Raw genomic sequence first — 16,649 nt, forward strand, 5'->3', positions numbered from 1 at the left:
GACACCCTGGTGAGGCTGCAGCTGGGTCCAGTTCTGGGCTCCCCGGCTCAAGAAGGACAAGGAACTGCTGGAGAGGGTACAGGAAAGGGCTACAAAGATGCTGAGGGGACTAAAACATCTCTCTTACGAGGAAAGGCTGAGGGACTTGGGTCTTTTTAGTCTGGAGAAGAGAAGACTGAGGGGGGATCTGATCAACGCCTATAAATACTTCAAGGGTGGATGTCGGGAGGATGGGGCCAGTCTTTTTCCAGTGGTGCCCAGGGACAGGACAAGAGGGAACGGGCACAAATTTGTACATAAGAAGTTCCATCTCAACATGAGGAGGAACTTGTTTGCTGTGAGGGTGTCAGAGCCCTGGAACAGGCTGCCCAGAGAGGTGGTGGAGTCTCCTTCTCTGGAGACATTCCAAACTCCCCTGGACACGTTCCTGTGGGACCTGCTCTGGGTGACCCTGCTCTGGCAGGGGGTTGGATGAGATGATCTCCAGAGGTCCCTTCCAACCCCACATCATTCTGTGATTCTGTGAAGTCAAGGAAGGGGCAACGTCACAATTTCTACTGTCACTCAAGGGGAAAACTATTCCCACAAAAACTGGTTGCAAGCCCCTGTGCTCAATTCGAGGGCAGACAGACGTGGGAAATACACACCCGCTGCTTCTGCTCCTCTGTGCGGACATCACTGCGAACGTTGGCCCATGGAATGTCCTCAGGCCACCAGATGGGCTTGCAGCTTTCCTTGCCCCAGCCTGGTTTCCCACGACCTGTGGAATACTTCAGCATCTCGGGGATGAAAGCTCTCAGCTGTGCCTGGAAAAAACCACATCAGAGGGTTGAGAGGTTTTTTTTAGGAACTCATATCTCTGGTAGTTTTGAGGTGCACAGTACAGAGTTATTACGTTTAACTTCAATCCTGTTGGAACCATCAACTGGAAGAGGCCTCAATGCCTAAGGAAAATGGAAAAACACTTTCACCATCTTCTCCCAAGACTCAGCTGAGAACAGCTTAGTAGCATATGAGAGCAGAAACAAAGTTACGTCAGCCCATTACAACAATAAGGCACAAACACACGCTGTATTAACACGCTTCACGGTTCAAACACTACCATGAAGAGAGTTAGCCAACCTGAAAGGGAGGAAAAAAAAAAAAAATTAAAGTCAGAAAAACTCAGAGAAAACCCACACTCGATGTCCCCACAGCGCCAGGAACTCAGACGTGAGCTGAGGTACGTTTTACACAGACACTGCAAAGAGGACGGAGCTTCAGTGAGCTGCCTGAATGTAAAAAACACAGTCTCACTCACACGCTCCTCCACCCCTGCGGAACATAACACACACTGGACTAATTTTCTGAATCTATTTTTAAGTTTTGCCAGAGCGGAGACACCTTTCAACCTGATTTTACTTCTCCTTAGCACCCACAGAAACTGGTCAACCAGTGACCGCCTTTACCATCAGGAGACAGTACCTTAAAAATAGAGGTGCGAAGCAAATCGAACAGACGCGTCACCAAGAGCAAGTAATAGCCTCAGTGTTATCAAAGGGAATACAAAACTCACACGGGGTTTTACGACACATTTGGTTTTTGTACCAGGCACTGCCCGGAGCCTCAGGAAAAGGTTCAGCTGCAGAAACAGAGCAGGAAGAGAAGCAGAGCTCACGACCACATACGCCGGAGAAAACCATGTTAACTTAAAACTAAATAGTTGCATTTAATAACACCTCCCTGCACCCTTTTCGTAGCTTTAAGAGCAAGTTATTTGAGGTTGTGACAGTGCCACTGAGAGTCCTCGGGCCACCTTACAACCCCGAGATGCCTACACGTTGAGGAAGAGCCACGGAAGAGCGTGCCGGGGCCAGCATCGGTTGCTGCCACAGCAAGGACACGGTCCTGCTCGTGGAGGACTTCTCACCCATCCCTGATCTTCTGCCATAAGAATGTTCCTTCCTCCCAACCACAATCCTGCTTGAATGACATCCTGGGTCCAGTCTGGATCCTTTGGCTCCAAGCTGTAAATCAACTCCTTTACACGCTGCCTTTAGCCCAACGCACACCGCTAAATGTGCTGGGATCTTCAGTGGCTTTTTCGGACACAAGACTGGAAGACCTACCGTGGGCCCAAGCTTACACAGTGAAATAGAAAAATGGAAGTGCATTTTGGTAAAAAGAAAACAATTTCTTTATATGCATGATTTACTACATTGCATACAGGTTGCAGCAGTGGGTAGGGACTTTGAAGGCAATAAAAATCCAATATACTTGTGTGTCTGTATATAGTGTATCTGCTCTCCACCCTAGAAGAACCAACTGTGATCAGAGAAGCAGCTGTATTTCAGTTCCTCCACTCCACGGACGCCCTGAGCCATCTCAGAGAAGTCGTACCAAAATCCTGAATTATAAAGCGAGGCACAAAACCCACTTGGGTACCTTTTTTCCCATCCCTGTGCATGATGCACCTTCCACTGCAGGGCCAACAGCCACCCTGCCACGCTTCAGGTTCCCCAGTTGAGACCCCGTTTATTCAAATACACCTGCTGAGGGCATTGAGGTGCAAAACCAGTTAAAAGCTCCTTCTCAGAATTGCTATCTGCAAGCTCTGCTCCTTGTTACCAGATGGATTAATTACTGGTCCCAGGGAGTTCAGCGGCTTGAGCGACTCGAGGCACTCGTTAAGGAGGGTTTGCCTTCAATCCACCAGGGAGACAATCAGCAGCGGCGTCACAACCTGCTCCAGCGCGAGGACTTCTCTAATTAGTGCCGTAACGAGACCTCACCCGGGCTGCTCAGAGGGCTCTGACACAGGCTACGGCACCGAGACAAAGACCCTGCATCTCTTGGGGCGCCGCTGGGAGGACCCACATCATCTGTGGGAGCCACACGTTCTGTTGGCTCCGTCCACGAACCACCCGAAAATCAACCTCTGCTAAAAAAACCCCACAATTTGGTTGGATTTTTTTCCCTCCAATTCACACGGTTGCCAGGTCTGGAAAGGGCTTGTATAATCTCTAGCATGGAGGGTTTGAAAGAAACTGTGAGAAATGTTTCTTTGGTACCCTTTGGGTACGCAGACCGAGTGTCTTCTAAGTTTTAACATCAAACTTAAGTGGTAGCGAGCTAATTGCAATGGCCCAAAGCACAGAAAGTGGTTTCTAGAAGGGAGCAAAACCCGTGCTGGGAATTTTCTACCTGTTCCCACAGCTCAGCCACAGGATCTCCAAAAAGCATCACCCGGGAAAAGCAAAGTCGAGTCCACGCAGGACCTCAAAGTGGGAGAGGGCAAAGCAGCAACTGCAGCAAAGCACCCAGGTATTTTGTTCACTGGCCCTTCTTCTTGCCACAGCCAATTTTAGACTAAACGTTCTTCGTGTTTAAAAGTTCCAATTAATGTTTAAACACTCAGATTAAAAAGCCAGGCATCTTGTCAAGGCAGCGACCAGGCTGTCATCATGAATTTCCTGCTATGAAAACCCAACATGGCCCTGACCGAACTCGGCGAGGTCTCGCTGCCGGGTGCTTTCCGGCAGGCAGGATGAGAGCTCTCTTAAATCCATCATGGCAAAGTCAAGGCATAGGGTCAGCCTGGGTGTCGTCTTCAACAAGAAGTGACAGCACTCGGCAGATACGGTAGTTTATGCCCAGCCACGGGAATCCAACCCAAAATTAACCACTTAGTCATCAGGAGGTGCCGTGGGTCTCCCCACAGAAGTGCCTGCTCACGGATTTACTCTTTATCATAGAATCATAGAATGGTTAGAGTTGGAAGGGACCTTAAAGATCATTGAGTTCCAACCCCCCTGCCCTGGGCAGGGACACCTCCCACCAGACCAGGTTGCTCCAAGCCCCATCCAGCCTGGCCTTGAACCCCTCCAGGGATGGGGCAGCCACAGCTTCTCTGGGCAACCTGGGCCAGGCTCTCACCACCCTCACAGGAAATAATTTCCTCCTAATATCTAATGTAATTCTCCCCTCTTCCAATTTAAAACCATTACCCCTTGTCCTGTCACTACATCTCCTGACAAAGAGTCCCTCTCCGGCTCTCCTGGAGGCTCCCTTCAGATATTGGAAGGCTGCTGTGAGGTCTCCCCGGAGCCTTCTCTTCTCCAGGCTGAACAACCCCAACTCTCTCAGCCTGTCTTCATAGGGGAGGTGCTCCATCCCTCTGATCATCTTCGTGGCCCTCTGCTGGACCTGTTCCAACAGGTCCATGTCCTTCCTGCGTTGAGGAGTGTATATGTATATGTAGTTTAAATATATAGCTATAGATGCAGCTATAGCTATTTATGCAAATCTTTCTTCTCTTCCACCCTTTAACCACGCTCAAGTCGTAAGAATAAGTGAGTAGTTCTAATGTTTTGGAGGGGCACGTCAGGCAACCAGGCTGTCCCTCTTGGGAGTTTGGAGATCTGAGTGCTGGACACAACTACTTGTTCTTTCACAAAGGCACAGAATCACAAAAATCACAAAAATGGGGTTGGAAGGGACCTCTGGAGATCATCCAGTCCAACCCCCTGCCAGAGCAGGGACACCTCCCACCAGACCAGGTTGCTCAAAGCCCCCTCCAACCTGGCCTTGAACCCCTCCAGGGATGCGGCAGCCACAGCTTCTCTGGGCAACCTGGGCCAGGGTCTCGCCACTCTCAGAATGAAAAATTTCTTCCTCGTGTCTCATCTCAATCTCCCCTCTTCCAGTTTGAAGCCATTACCTCTCATCCTATGACTGCATGCCCTTGCAAAAAGTCCCTCTCCAGCTTTCTTGTAGGTGCCCTTCAGAAGGCTGCTATAAGGTCCCCTCAAAGCCTTCTTCGTCTCCAGGCTGAACCCCCCCAACTCTCTCAGCCTGTCAAGATGATTTTTGAGAGGCCTTGGATAAACCTTGTTGGCTTGTGCAAGCAGACTGCAAATCATGACGTTTAAAAACCATCAGATTAAAAGGACAAACCACCTGTTCAGAAAAGTCTAAACAAAGTCTAGTGACCTCAGCGAGAGCGGACTGAAGCATCGACCTCACCGTTACCCGATCTTACTCCTTAATCATATCAGAGAGCAACTGAGAACGAGTTTAGGGGCAAACTCAGCTCTGAGATAGAGCGTCCACGTAGCCGAAATCCAGAAAGCAAGGAGACTTCTCTGTGTCATGGCCGCGGGGTAAAAGCCCCACTGCAATACGGGGTTTTTTCTGCACAGCCGAGGTGGGTGACGCTCTCCATTCGCAAGTTTACAGAAGCATCTTTGCTCGGGCTGGTAAAGGCTTTATTTCCCTCAAGACCACGGGGGAAGCAGAGCAATTAAGAGGAGAGTTATTTTCATCTCCTGGTTGAGGAGCTCACGCCTCCACCACCTGCCTGCTGACACCTGCAGCTGCCGAACGCACGGGCCTCGTTTTTCCGCTCCCCGTCGCACACCTCTTAATTGCAGCTGCCCAATTTAAATTTATAAATATTTCTGTTTTCCACAGGGCTCGGCGCAACTTAGTTGAAAAAGCTCGTTTCTTGTTAGCCAACGCAAAGAACGACGTTGGCAGCTCTGGGAATCAAGGTTCCTCCATAAAAACGATGGCACCTCCAGCAATGCAGTAGGTTGCAGCGATGCAGGCGTCAGAGTTATCATCCACTCTCTCAAATGTATTTCAAATCACAATTGCGGCAAAAAACCCCACCCCAAGCCAGCATGGTGTCCTCATTGCATTCAGCATCTCTGTGCTTTGTTTCTATTTAAAGTTTGCCCCCGAATCTGGCAAAAACTCTACAGCAGCTGGATGCTTTCAGCAACGAAATCATCTCCCAAGCACCACATGCAGCATCCTACTCTTTGAAACTTTTCCAAGGCAGACAGACCCACTGGGTTGTGAAAATCCACCCAGGAGTTGCAGTCTTGTCCTTTAAATCTGGTTCTCTGTCCCCAGGTGGCCTGCAAGTCATTCAAAGACATCAAAAAAATTTTTTTAAAGACATTTAGAAAACATCATCCCTATATGATATGCAGGGAAACCGAGGCAGCACTGGGTGCCCACAACATGGGCACACACCACAGCAGCTGGGCTAACTGGGACAGCGATGGTTAGCCAAACGGGGCACAAAGAGCAAGGACTCTCTCCACAAGTCAGGAGAAACCTTTACAAAGCTGTTTTGAGTTACCACATTGCACTAAAATAGGCTACTCCTAATAAGATACTTGTTTTACCATTACGGAACACGAGAGGACTTGAAATAAGAGGCTCTACGTTTCCGCACTCTTGCATCAGCCATTTATGTGCTTGATCACAGAATGGTTTGGGTGGAAGATCATCCAGTTCCAACCCCCTGCCCTGGGCAGGGACACCTCCCACCAGAGCAGGTTGCTCCAAGCCCCCTCCAACCTGGCCTTGAACCCCTCCAGGGATGGGGCAGCCACAGCTTCTCTGGGCAACCTGGGCCAGGCTCTCACCACCCTCACACCAAAGAACTTCTTCCCCACATCTCAGCTCAATCTCCCCTCTTTCAGGGTCAAACCTTTCCCCCTCCTCCTACGGCTCCATTCCCTGATCCAAAGTCCCTCCCCAGCTTTCCTGGAGCCCCCCCCTTTAGGGACTGGAAGGGGCTCCAAGGTCTCCCCGGAGCCTTCTCTTCTCTAGGTTGGACCCCCCCAACTCTCTCAGCCTGTCCTCCCAGCAGAGGGGCTCCAGCCCTCCCAGCATCTCCGTGGCCTTGCTCCAACAGGTCCATGTATCTCCTGTGCTGAGGAGACGACGACCAAACGTCCTGCAGAACACGGAGAAGAAAACCCATTTCTCATCTAACAGAGCCACAAGGAGCCTGAGAACACAGGAGTGTTATATGTGGGATGGGGAAAAAAAATCCCTGCCAGTAGCGAGTGCCTCAGACCGGGGAGCTGCTTCACATGTGGAAACGCGGAGCGATCAAACTCCAGGGCAACTTGGCTTGGCCAAATCTTTGTGCGAGGTTTCCTGAAGAGCAAAGCCATGTCATGAATGTTCGGAAGAATAAAAACCTCCAACCTTATTTTTAGCTTACCATGAAAAGTATTAGTATTTTATCCATAGAACTCTATGGATATTAGTATTTCATCCACAAAATAGAACCAGAAAACACTTCAGCAACCTTTGATGTTAAAATATTTAATTTCCAGCTCTATCACAAACAATAAACAATATGCATTATAAATCCAGCCGAAGGCTTCTCTGAAGTGAGAGCTTGTCATTTTTATTGCTGCTTTGATGGCACGTGCAACGTTAACAGCCAAACAGTTGACAGATCTTTTTATTGGCCCTTTTTTACGTGCGCATACTCTGCGTGCTGCTAATCAGAAAAGGTTCTCAGATGTGTTACTGGATTGCAACGACCTCACATCCTGATTTCATTCACCCACACTCATTTCCCCTTCTCTCTCTCTCTCTCCCATTTCTTTCCACCACTCCACCAGCAACGGCTCGTTTGCTTTGTTCCTTCCTCCGAGCCCACGTGCTGGGGGGTATGAACCCCTCCAGCTTCACCACTTGCACCGCGCTACGATGGTCTCCCTCTGCCCGAGGAAGTCTCCTAACTTCTCTCGCTGTTACTCGGCTTAATTACTACAACAACGAGGCTACAAAGGAGTCAGGTAAACACGAGTATTTTGTTTGCCAGTACAAATGATCTCAGAGCTACGTACCCGTCATCTTTTTGTGTCTCTCATTTTACCTCAAAGGTAAAATGTTTCCATTTTTTGCTTTCCCTTTTCCATGGGAAACTGTTAATGATACAAAACAGAGGCTGCCTGTGAACAGCTCTTGCAGACACCGCCTTTCACAGTGGCTTAAAAATCTACTAAGTTTTGCCTTACGTTGTCATGGATTAGGAATACAATCTGTTATCAGCACAGCAGATTTCTCTGTAAAATTTTATTAGAAGCGTGAGCTTGTCTGATTCCACTTAAGTAATGGAAATGGTGTTTTGACCAGAATGTGCTCTTTCTGCAGAGCGCGGAGGAAATCTGCACATCTTTGCTCTACTACACCACCTCTTTGTACATTGCCCAAAGCCTCTGACCTTTCCATCGCGCTACTCCCTCTGAAGAAAACTGGCTTTCAGCATCTCGAATTTGTCGTGGTGCATCGGGCTGAGCCTATCCACAGCCTCCTGCAAAACCCACCCGCCCAAATTCAGGTCCTGCACCCCAGGAGAAGGAGATTTGCCTACAGATGATCCCTCCCACACCAAGGAAGCTCCCCTGGGGTGTCCTCTCCATTTCCTTCTAGCAATCAGGAGGTCAGCAAAGGGCTGGACCTGGAGAGAAAGAGTCCCCCACATCCTTGGCTCCATCAGAATTATTTCGCTCAGGGTCTGACCTGGAGTTAAACCATCAGCAAGTCCCCCTCTGCTCCAGCAGAAAAACAGAGGAGGGAGCAAACCAGAGCACAACAAGAAGGATAAGCCAAAATGGTACCCCACAAGCCACCTTCCTGACCCCAGTGTCTAAAAATCACTGCAAAGTGCAGAACAAATAGCTACCCTGTTCATAGTTTATGGGAGGTGACAAAAACAGCTCAAAGGGGACTGCACCCAGCAGCCAGAGCTCTACTCCTTACCAGCATCAGCTTGAAAATAAGCACCAATAACAAAGTGTCACATCTAACTACTATCTGAGCTGTTACAGTCCCGCGGGAAAGAAAACATCAAATGCATCCCCCTGGAGATGTCGACACGAGCTCCACTGCAAAATAACAGGATGTGACTGCAAGAGGCCAAATCTCTCTCTGGTTCTGCCATCTCTGGCTGCTTACCTGGGTCATCTTGTCCACCGAGACGGGAATGCCATCGATGGTGAGGGGCGGCAACTCTGAGTTAACCTCCTGGGTCGCAGGAGCGTGCTCCGCTAGCGCGGACTCCAGGTCTTCCAGAATCATGCTCTTGTACTTGCGTACCTGTGGGGAATCGTTAAGCTCAGGTAAACAAGGTAAGGAGCACCAGGAGAAGGGAGGGCAAGGAGGCAGGGCCAGCCACCTTCCCCAAGGTGCTGCAGAACAGAAGGAGCAAACAACGCCACAGCTGGCAAGAAAAAAATACCCACTGGCCCCGAAGACTTGGCCACATCAAAGAGCTGATGATGAAACATCAAGTAAGACTGGCAAGTATTTACAGGATTAAAAGAAAAGTTCTGAAGCAAGACTTATCATGGTCAGGATCTGTTCTCCATTTACTGTCTGGTCTGCAAGTATTGACAGCTGAGCTGAGTTCAAACCTGTCACTACCTGCTCCCTCTGATTTTAAATCCAGAATATTCAACCCTGGTGAGATGTGCTGGGCAACAACAGGACCTCAGTGCTACCTCATGTTCATATCCTCTCCGCTTCTGTTTCCAAGGTTTTAAACACAACCCTCAGATCCCTACCAGGCTTGCAAGGCTGCCTGGAGCAGAATGAAACCTGCAGAGAAGGTGAGCAATTTATTACGTAGCTTCTCCCCAAGAAAACCTACCACGTTCTCCAAGGGCGCAGCACCGAATACTTTAAAGACGGGGTTGGGTTTGGAGGGCGAGATGCAGAGGACGATGGCCTGCTGCCCCACTCTGGTGGTGTACTCATCCAGCGTGGCTCGGAGTTTCCTGAAACAGAGATAGAAACCACTGAATTGGCATCGGCTGAAAGCCCGGTAGAAACACAACCCTTCGCATTGTCAACTCCCTTTATTAACGCAGCCCATTCACAAACCAGGTGAGAAACGGAGCCCCACCTGGTCAGATCAGCCATGTCTACCGCTCCTTCCTCCGCTCCTGCAGGCCTGCTGCGTTCCCTGCAGTCACCCAGCGGCTCAAATATTAATTATTCTCCCTTTCTTCCTTTTTCCATGGGTGTAAAAAGTAGAGAAACCACCAGAGCAGCAAAGCTGGGACAGCAAGAGTCTGCACATCCGCTCTGCCACCATCTAAGTGTGTTAGCAATACAAAACTTGTGAGAGCGTAGAGAATTTGTAAAGAACACGAATGATTCAACCAAAGGGGATGGCAAACACAGGTTGTTTGACGTCCAGCCTCGTAACAGTGCATTGTAATTCTCTAGTACCAAAGGCCTGCCCAAACCCGGACTGTACAGGCTCAACCTGCAACCACACGACAGGCAAGAACCAGAAATATTGCAACAGCCCAGCGCAGGAAAAGCCATGTATTCAGACACCTGCCACATCAGCAAGTCCCTTTGGAATGATCTCTCCGTAGGAAGAAAATGTTCCATCACCTCCTTCCCGCCTCTTATCCACTTTTTAAGCAATGCAAGAGGATGTGTCAGAACCGCTGGCAGAATAAAGCAAGAGAGAAGCAGCAGTTACCAGCAGATAACCTGAGCGCTCCATAAGGTGACGGTTTAGCATCTGCCCTGGTCATTTCAGAACCTGCTGTTAGAAGCAGACACGTCGCCAAAAAGCACCAATCCCACCACCAGCTACACAGAAATCCCCAGAACCAGAAACTGTGACTTCCCACTCATTCAGAGTGGTGTAAATATCAAGCCCAAACATGTCAAACCGATCAGAGTGCAAAAAACTGATGCGTTTTGTCAGTAACTCGCATGAAGTAAAATGAAGTAGTTGCATGAAGGGAGAAGAATTAATTCCTTTAAATATGGATTTATTTAAAAATAAAATGTTCATATTTCGAGAGAGAAAATAATTTGCTCTTCAGAAATGTTGCAATAAACGTGGCTGGGTCTGCAGAGTTGGAAGAGGAGGGAAAACCAGAATGAAACTATAAAAGAGAGTGAGTCCACTCCCAGGGAATATTACTGAACACTAACCCTGCTCCACTTCATGCCAGTTTGATGATGTGCAGGGGTGTTGTGGAACTCAGCAGATGAGTAAGCAGAATCTAAGCAAATCAACTTAAATTTCTCACCAACTTTCCAAGAGTTAGAATAGGAGAGAAGGAGAAAAGACGAAACTCTGGCCATCACTATTTCAGCTTATTAATGTGCACGTAGGAGGAAGCCAGCAAGTAAGGGGGTGACAAATACTCCAACTCATAGAATCATGGAATGGTTTGGGTTGGAAGGGACCTTAAAGATCATCAAGTTCCAACCCCCTGCCCTGGGCAGGGACACCTCCCACCAGACCAGGTTGCTCAAAGCCCCCTCCAGCCTGGCCTTGAACCCCTCCAGGGATGGGGCAGCCACAGCTTCTCTGGGCAACCTGGGCCAGGCTCTCACCACCCTCACAGCAAAGAAGTTCTTCCTAATATCTACTAAGCAACTCTTGTGAGATAACCCAGTTAAATCCAAAAACAGTTTAAAAGGCAAAAATTGCCTTGTTCCAAAACCTATTAAATAGTTCCAGCTGATATTTACAGATGTTTCCTGAAGACGGAACCGCAGGTGATCTCTCCGGGCTTTGGGATGCCTGAGCAGGCACTGCAGCAGCAGCGCTCCGAGGTGGCCATCAGGTGGGCAGACAGCCTCAGAGCACCTGGAATGCAGCACCTGAAGGGCTACGGAAGTTTGGCGTCTACAGAGCAAGTTTCTAAAGCCAAAGAAAGTGTTTCAGTTCTGGCAGGCACCTCCCTTCGATTATTGCCCCCCCAACACTCTGCACTACAGGCTGGGTCAGTCTTCAGCGCGGAGCTCTCACAAGGGGCTCTGCTGGCAAAGGAAATTCAGGTACGAACACACTAAATTTATTCACAGGATCATTTCATAACACAGAAAAGACTTTTTTTTTTTTGTGAGGTAAATTATGTCTCTCATGCCACTGCAGAGCTGTCCAGTTTTGGGCCCCTTACCACAAAAAAAGACCTGGAGGTGCTGGAGCGGGTCCAGAGAAGGGCAACGGAGCTGGTGAGGGGTCTGGAGCACAAGTCTTATGAGGAGAGGCTGAGGGAACTAGCGTTATTCAGCCTGGAGAAAAGGAGGCTGAGGGGAGACCTTCTCTCTCTCTACAACTCCCTGAAAGGAGGGTGTAGCCAGGGGGGGTCGGTCTCTTCTCCCAAGGAACAGGCAATGGGACAAGAGGAAACGGCCTCAAGTTGCACCAGGGGAGGTTTAGGATGGATATTAGGAACAATGTTTACACTGAAAGGGTTGTGAAGCCTTGGAATGGGCTGCCCAGGGCAGTGGTTGAGGCACCATCCCTGGAGGGATTCAAAAGACAAGTAGGCATAGTGCTTAGAGACATGGTTTAGTGATGGGTTTTATCAGAGTTAGGTTGATGATTGGACTAGATGATCTTAAAGGTCCCTTCCAACCTGGACAATTCTATGATTCTCAGGCCAGCTGCTGTTAAAGCCACTCGGAATATCTTGCAAGGCAATGTTACTGTGACAGATTTAACGTGTGACCAGTTGGGGTTAAAACAGAATGGTGGATCCCACCAGAATGGCCATGTACCTAAACGGGGCCTACAGGAGAGCTGGGGAGGGACTCTTATCAGGGAGTGTAGCGATAGGATGAGGGGGAACGGTTAACCAAAAGAGGGAAGATTGAGCTGAGATGTGGGGAAGAAATTCTTTGGTGTGAGGGTGGTGAGAGCCTGGCCCAGGTTGCCCAGAGAAGCTGTGGCTGCCCCATCCCTGGAGGGGTTCAAGGCCAGGTTGGACGGGGGCTTGGAGCAACCTGGTCTGGTGGGAGGTGTCCCTGCCCAGGGCAGGGGGTTGGAACTAGATGATCTTTAAGGTCCTTTCCAACTCTAACCATTCTATGACTTTATGCCAGTGCTGGTGATCATAATATCACATTAGAGATAAGCAAAGCTGCAATTGAACCCCTTTCTGCAAACACAGCTCTTAGGTTCCAGAAAAGATGCCCCCCCAAAAAAAAGACCCCAAGCTGAGCAACTTCTGGACAGCACGTGGTCTCACCACATGTAGTGGAGACAGACGGAGGTCGCAGAGCGAGGTGTCAGAGTGCAGGAGGGAGTCCTTACCGTAGCAAACGCGTCTGCTGCCTCTTGCGGATTGACGGGTTGGATTCAAAAACGTGTGGTCGCTTCCGTTTTTTACCCGTTGCCACGGCAGCAGCTGCCGCCATCCCCACAGGGCCTGGAAATCAAACCACAAAGGGTGAATCAGCACACACAGCTCAGGAACCGGCCAGGAAGGACGTTGCCATTGCCCCCCCCCCCCCCGCAAAGGCATGGGTCCCAAGGCCCTCCCCGCTGGACCAGTGTGACCCAAACTCCTTGCTGGGCTCCCCAGCAGCCGGGCTCCCTCCTCTCTGGCATCAGAGAGGTCTATCAAAAGGCTCCATCCTCCAGTCCGGCAAGTCCCAGCTCGGTCCCAGGTGAAAGTCACATATTTCAGCGCAGAGTTTTCCTTAAAACCCAATAATTATGTGTTTTATCTTCCAAATACACTGAAAAACTCTCAAGTACACCGAGACTTTAAATAACTGACTGCAACCAAGGTGGCAGGGGAGAAGAGACTGGGTACAACGCCACAAACCCCACTCGGACACCTCAACTACAGCGTCAGGACATCAAGGCTTTCCCCAGGGATTAACGACCAGCCCTGATGGGAAAGAAACTGTAAATCCAGAGTCACTGGCAGCTTCGTGGAACGGCCCCCCGAGGAATAGCAGGGACCATGGCAGGGCAGAGCTATTGCTTTCGTGATCAAACTCTAGACACGGAGTCTACGTAAGGGGAAGTTTCATTAAGTTAATTGGAGGTGAACCAAGTAACACGCAGTGGATTTCGCTTCTATCGGTGATCTCCAGAAATGAGTGCAGGGTCAGAGTCAAAAATCCTTGGGGTCTAACGCAGGCCTTTGACTCCTGACCAGATCTCAGCTGCTCTATGTGTAGTTTCTCCCTATGTCAGAGGTGAAAGAGCATAAAAACCACTATATTTTTTGTGTTTAACAAAGATCGGTGGAAGCTGCTAGATGACGACAAAAGTAGCACCAAGTGACAGGTTTTCTCTAAGCAGCTGCTCTGGGAAATGTGACAGGGTAATGGACAGAGCTCTGGGTGACACTACAGAGTCAGGTTTTGTTAATCAGTAACGAACTACCCAAGTGCTACCCAGGGTGGGAGCAGCAAGCACCGCTGCATACTGCTCCAATCATCCTGTGCTTGTGAATACAGAATAAAAACATTGCCTTTTGGGCAAAATATTTGCTCTGGAGAAGCGAGGAAAGGCCACGCTGGGCTCTTGGGCAAGCTTTGGGCTGAATATACAAGCCTGTGCCACGAACTACAGCCGAAAGCCCAGGGATGCCCACCTGGCCAGGGGCTGGAGGGGCACTGGGCAGCCCCTGCACCAGGCAAGAGCCACCAGATGCCCCTCCTGCAACCACCACCTGGGACTGAAAAGCTCGTGTGCTGGAAGGGAAGGGGGAAATTAAAAATCCTGCAGGAGCCGGGGTTGGAAAATTAATAGGCAAAGGGCATGGGATGCTCAGTGGGGTGGCGGAACTTCACAAGGTCGGTCAAGCACATCAAGAGCTTGAAAAATTCCTCAGATAAAGTCTGATGAGGATTCAGACAAGTCTGTGAGTACTTATTTATCGCTGCATTTTTCTGCTAGTGAGGTAGATGCACTACAAGGCTGTCCTGGTTTCAGCTGAGATAAAGTTAATTTTCTTCCTAGGAGCTGCTGTGTTTTGGATTTAGTAGGAGAATAAAGTGGATAACATATTGTTTTAGTTGTTGCTAAGTGATGCTTATATTAAGCCAAGGACTTTTTCAGCTTCCCACAGAAGCTTGAGAGGGAGCACAGACAGGCCAAAGGAATATTCCATACCACAGAAATCATGCTGAGTGTATAAATGGGGGTTGGCCGGGGAGGGGCAGTGATTGCTGCTCGGGATGAGTTGGGTGATCATTGGGTTGTGAACAACTGTATGGCATCATTTACTTTGTATGTTCTTTCACCACTGTTATTAGTTTCTTTTCCGTTATTGTTCTATTAAACTGCCTTTATCTCAACCCATAAGTTTTTTGTTTTTTTTTTTCCTATTTCTCCTTCTTCTTCCTACCCTACCCGGGAGGGGAGTAATTGAACAGTTCCTAGTTCATAGATTCATAGATTGGTCCGGGCCGGAAGGGACCTCCAAAGGTCATCTAGTCCGACCTCCCCGCAGTCAGCAGGGACACCCCCAACCAGACCAGGTTGCCCAGGGCCTCGTCGAGCTTCACCTTGAATATCTCAAGCGAAGGGGCCTCAACCACCTCCCTGGGCAACCTGTTCCAGTGTTCCACCACCCTCATGGTAAAGAACTTGTTCCTAATATCCAATCTAAATCTCCCCTTCTCCAACTTAAAACCATTGCCCCTCGTCCTGTCGCTGCAGGCCTTTGTAAACAGACCCTCCCCAGCCTTCCTGTAGGCCCCCCTCAGGTACTGGAAGGCCGCTATGAGGTCTCCCCGGAGCCTCCTTTTCTCCAGGGTGAACAACCCCAGCTCCCTCAGTCTGTCCTCATAGGAGAGGTGCTCCAGCCCCCTGATCATTTTGGTGGCCCTCCTCTGGACCCGCTCCATCAGGTCCATGTCCTTTCTATATCGAGGGCTCCAGACCTGCACACAGTGCTCCAGGTGAGGTCTCACCAGAGCAGAGCAAAGTGGCAGAATCACCTCTCTGGATCTGCTGGCAACACTTCTTTTGATGCAGCCCAGGATGCGATTGGCCTTCTGGGCTGCGAGAGCACATTGCCTGCTCATGTCCAGCTTCTCCTCCATCAGCACCCCCAAGTCCCTTTCCTCAGGGCTGCTTTCTAACACCTCATCCCCCAGGCTGTATTTATACAGACTATATAGTTGCCAACTGGGGTTAAACCACGACAAAGGCAAACCTTGACGACATCTGGCAGGGCCTTCACTGGAAGGAGTTTGTGACTCTGAAATACCTTCCCAGTCCAGATATGCCAGGATCCTTCGTGACATCTCCTCGGGAGAGGCCTAGCACTGCGTTCCCTAGTTACGCAGGGTTGCGTAGCGCTCCTGGGTTATTTTTGCTGTTGTTTATATGGACCTGAAATAAGCTTGCTCTTTGACATTATTTTAGTTTTGTTATTTGAGGCAGCATTTGCCAGGGACCATTTTTCTTGTCCAAACCAGTCTCTTACTCCCAGCACCTCTATATTAGACACGGATAACGCAATGCAAGATTCAAGCAGCAGCCCTTGAAAAGAAGAGCTAATTAAGCCAGGGCAATATGGAAGCATCTCAGAGCATTCTGTGGGGTGACAACATCCCCCACCCACTCTCAAAAGTGCCATTTGCAGCCTCTGCACGAACGCTACGTGAGACGAACGACGCCGGCTTTACCTGCCGCGGCCAGGTGGGCAGTGACCTCGTCGGCAGCCGTGGAGTTGAGGATGTCAGAGTCATCGTAGGAGGTGTCCTCCGGTGAAGACGGCGAGTCCTCGTCTGCGCTCAGCATGCTGTGCTCTGTGTAGGTGGCCACATGGACCTGCTGTACCTGCTGGGCCACTGCGTGGGCCTCGATGGTGGCCATGTGCTCTGTTTGGGTCACCCCGTGTTCTTCCATCAATAGCTACCTTCAGAGGAGACAAAAAGCACAGGAAGGGGTTACTGACACTGATGTACCATAAGGGATGGCAGCCAAAGGTTTCTGAGCCTCAGGGAGCAGGCTGTGACCAAGAGGGAATGGAGATTACCTCTCCCGGTGGCAGTGGTCTTCTACGAGAGGGAAATAATGACTACAGCAGGAGCCAGAAGAGAAACTTGAAGTTTAAGAG

General features: G+C 49.7%; 1 protein-coding gene across 2 annotated transcripts in view; it reads right to left on the reverse strand.

Annotated features, from left to right (window-relative positions):
• The window catches only part of NRF1 (nuclear respiratory factor 1), a 62,750-nt gene extending 46,312 nt beyond the window's left edge, over positions 1 to 16,438 (reverse strand). For both annotated transcript variants that reach the window (XM_074168449.1, XM_074168448.1), the window contains exons 1-5: positions 16,216 to 16,438; positions 12,875 to 12,989; positions 9,449 to 9,575; positions 8,755 to 8,895; positions 648 to 806 (exon numbers count right to left, since the gene is read on the reverse strand). In XM_074168449.1, coding sequence (XP_074024550.1) covers positions 648 to 806; positions 8,755 to 8,895; positions 9,449 to 9,575; positions 12,875 to 12,989; positions 16,216 to 16,438 — 765 coding nt within the window. The remainder of the gene's footprint in view (positions 1 to 647; positions 807 to 8,754; positions 8,896 to 9,448; positions 9,576 to 12,874; positions 12,990 to 16,215) is intronic.
• Between the last annotated feature and the right edge of the window lie 211 nt (positions 16,439 to 16,649).

The sequence above is a fragment of the Numenius arquata genome, chromosome 2 (genome assembly GCF_964106895.1).
Source record: "Numenius arquata chromosome 2, bNumArq3.hap1.1, whole genome shotgun sequence".
NCBI classification, from domain to species: Eukaryota; Metazoa; Chordata; class Aves; order Charadriiformes; family Scolopacidae; genus Numenius; species Numenius arquata.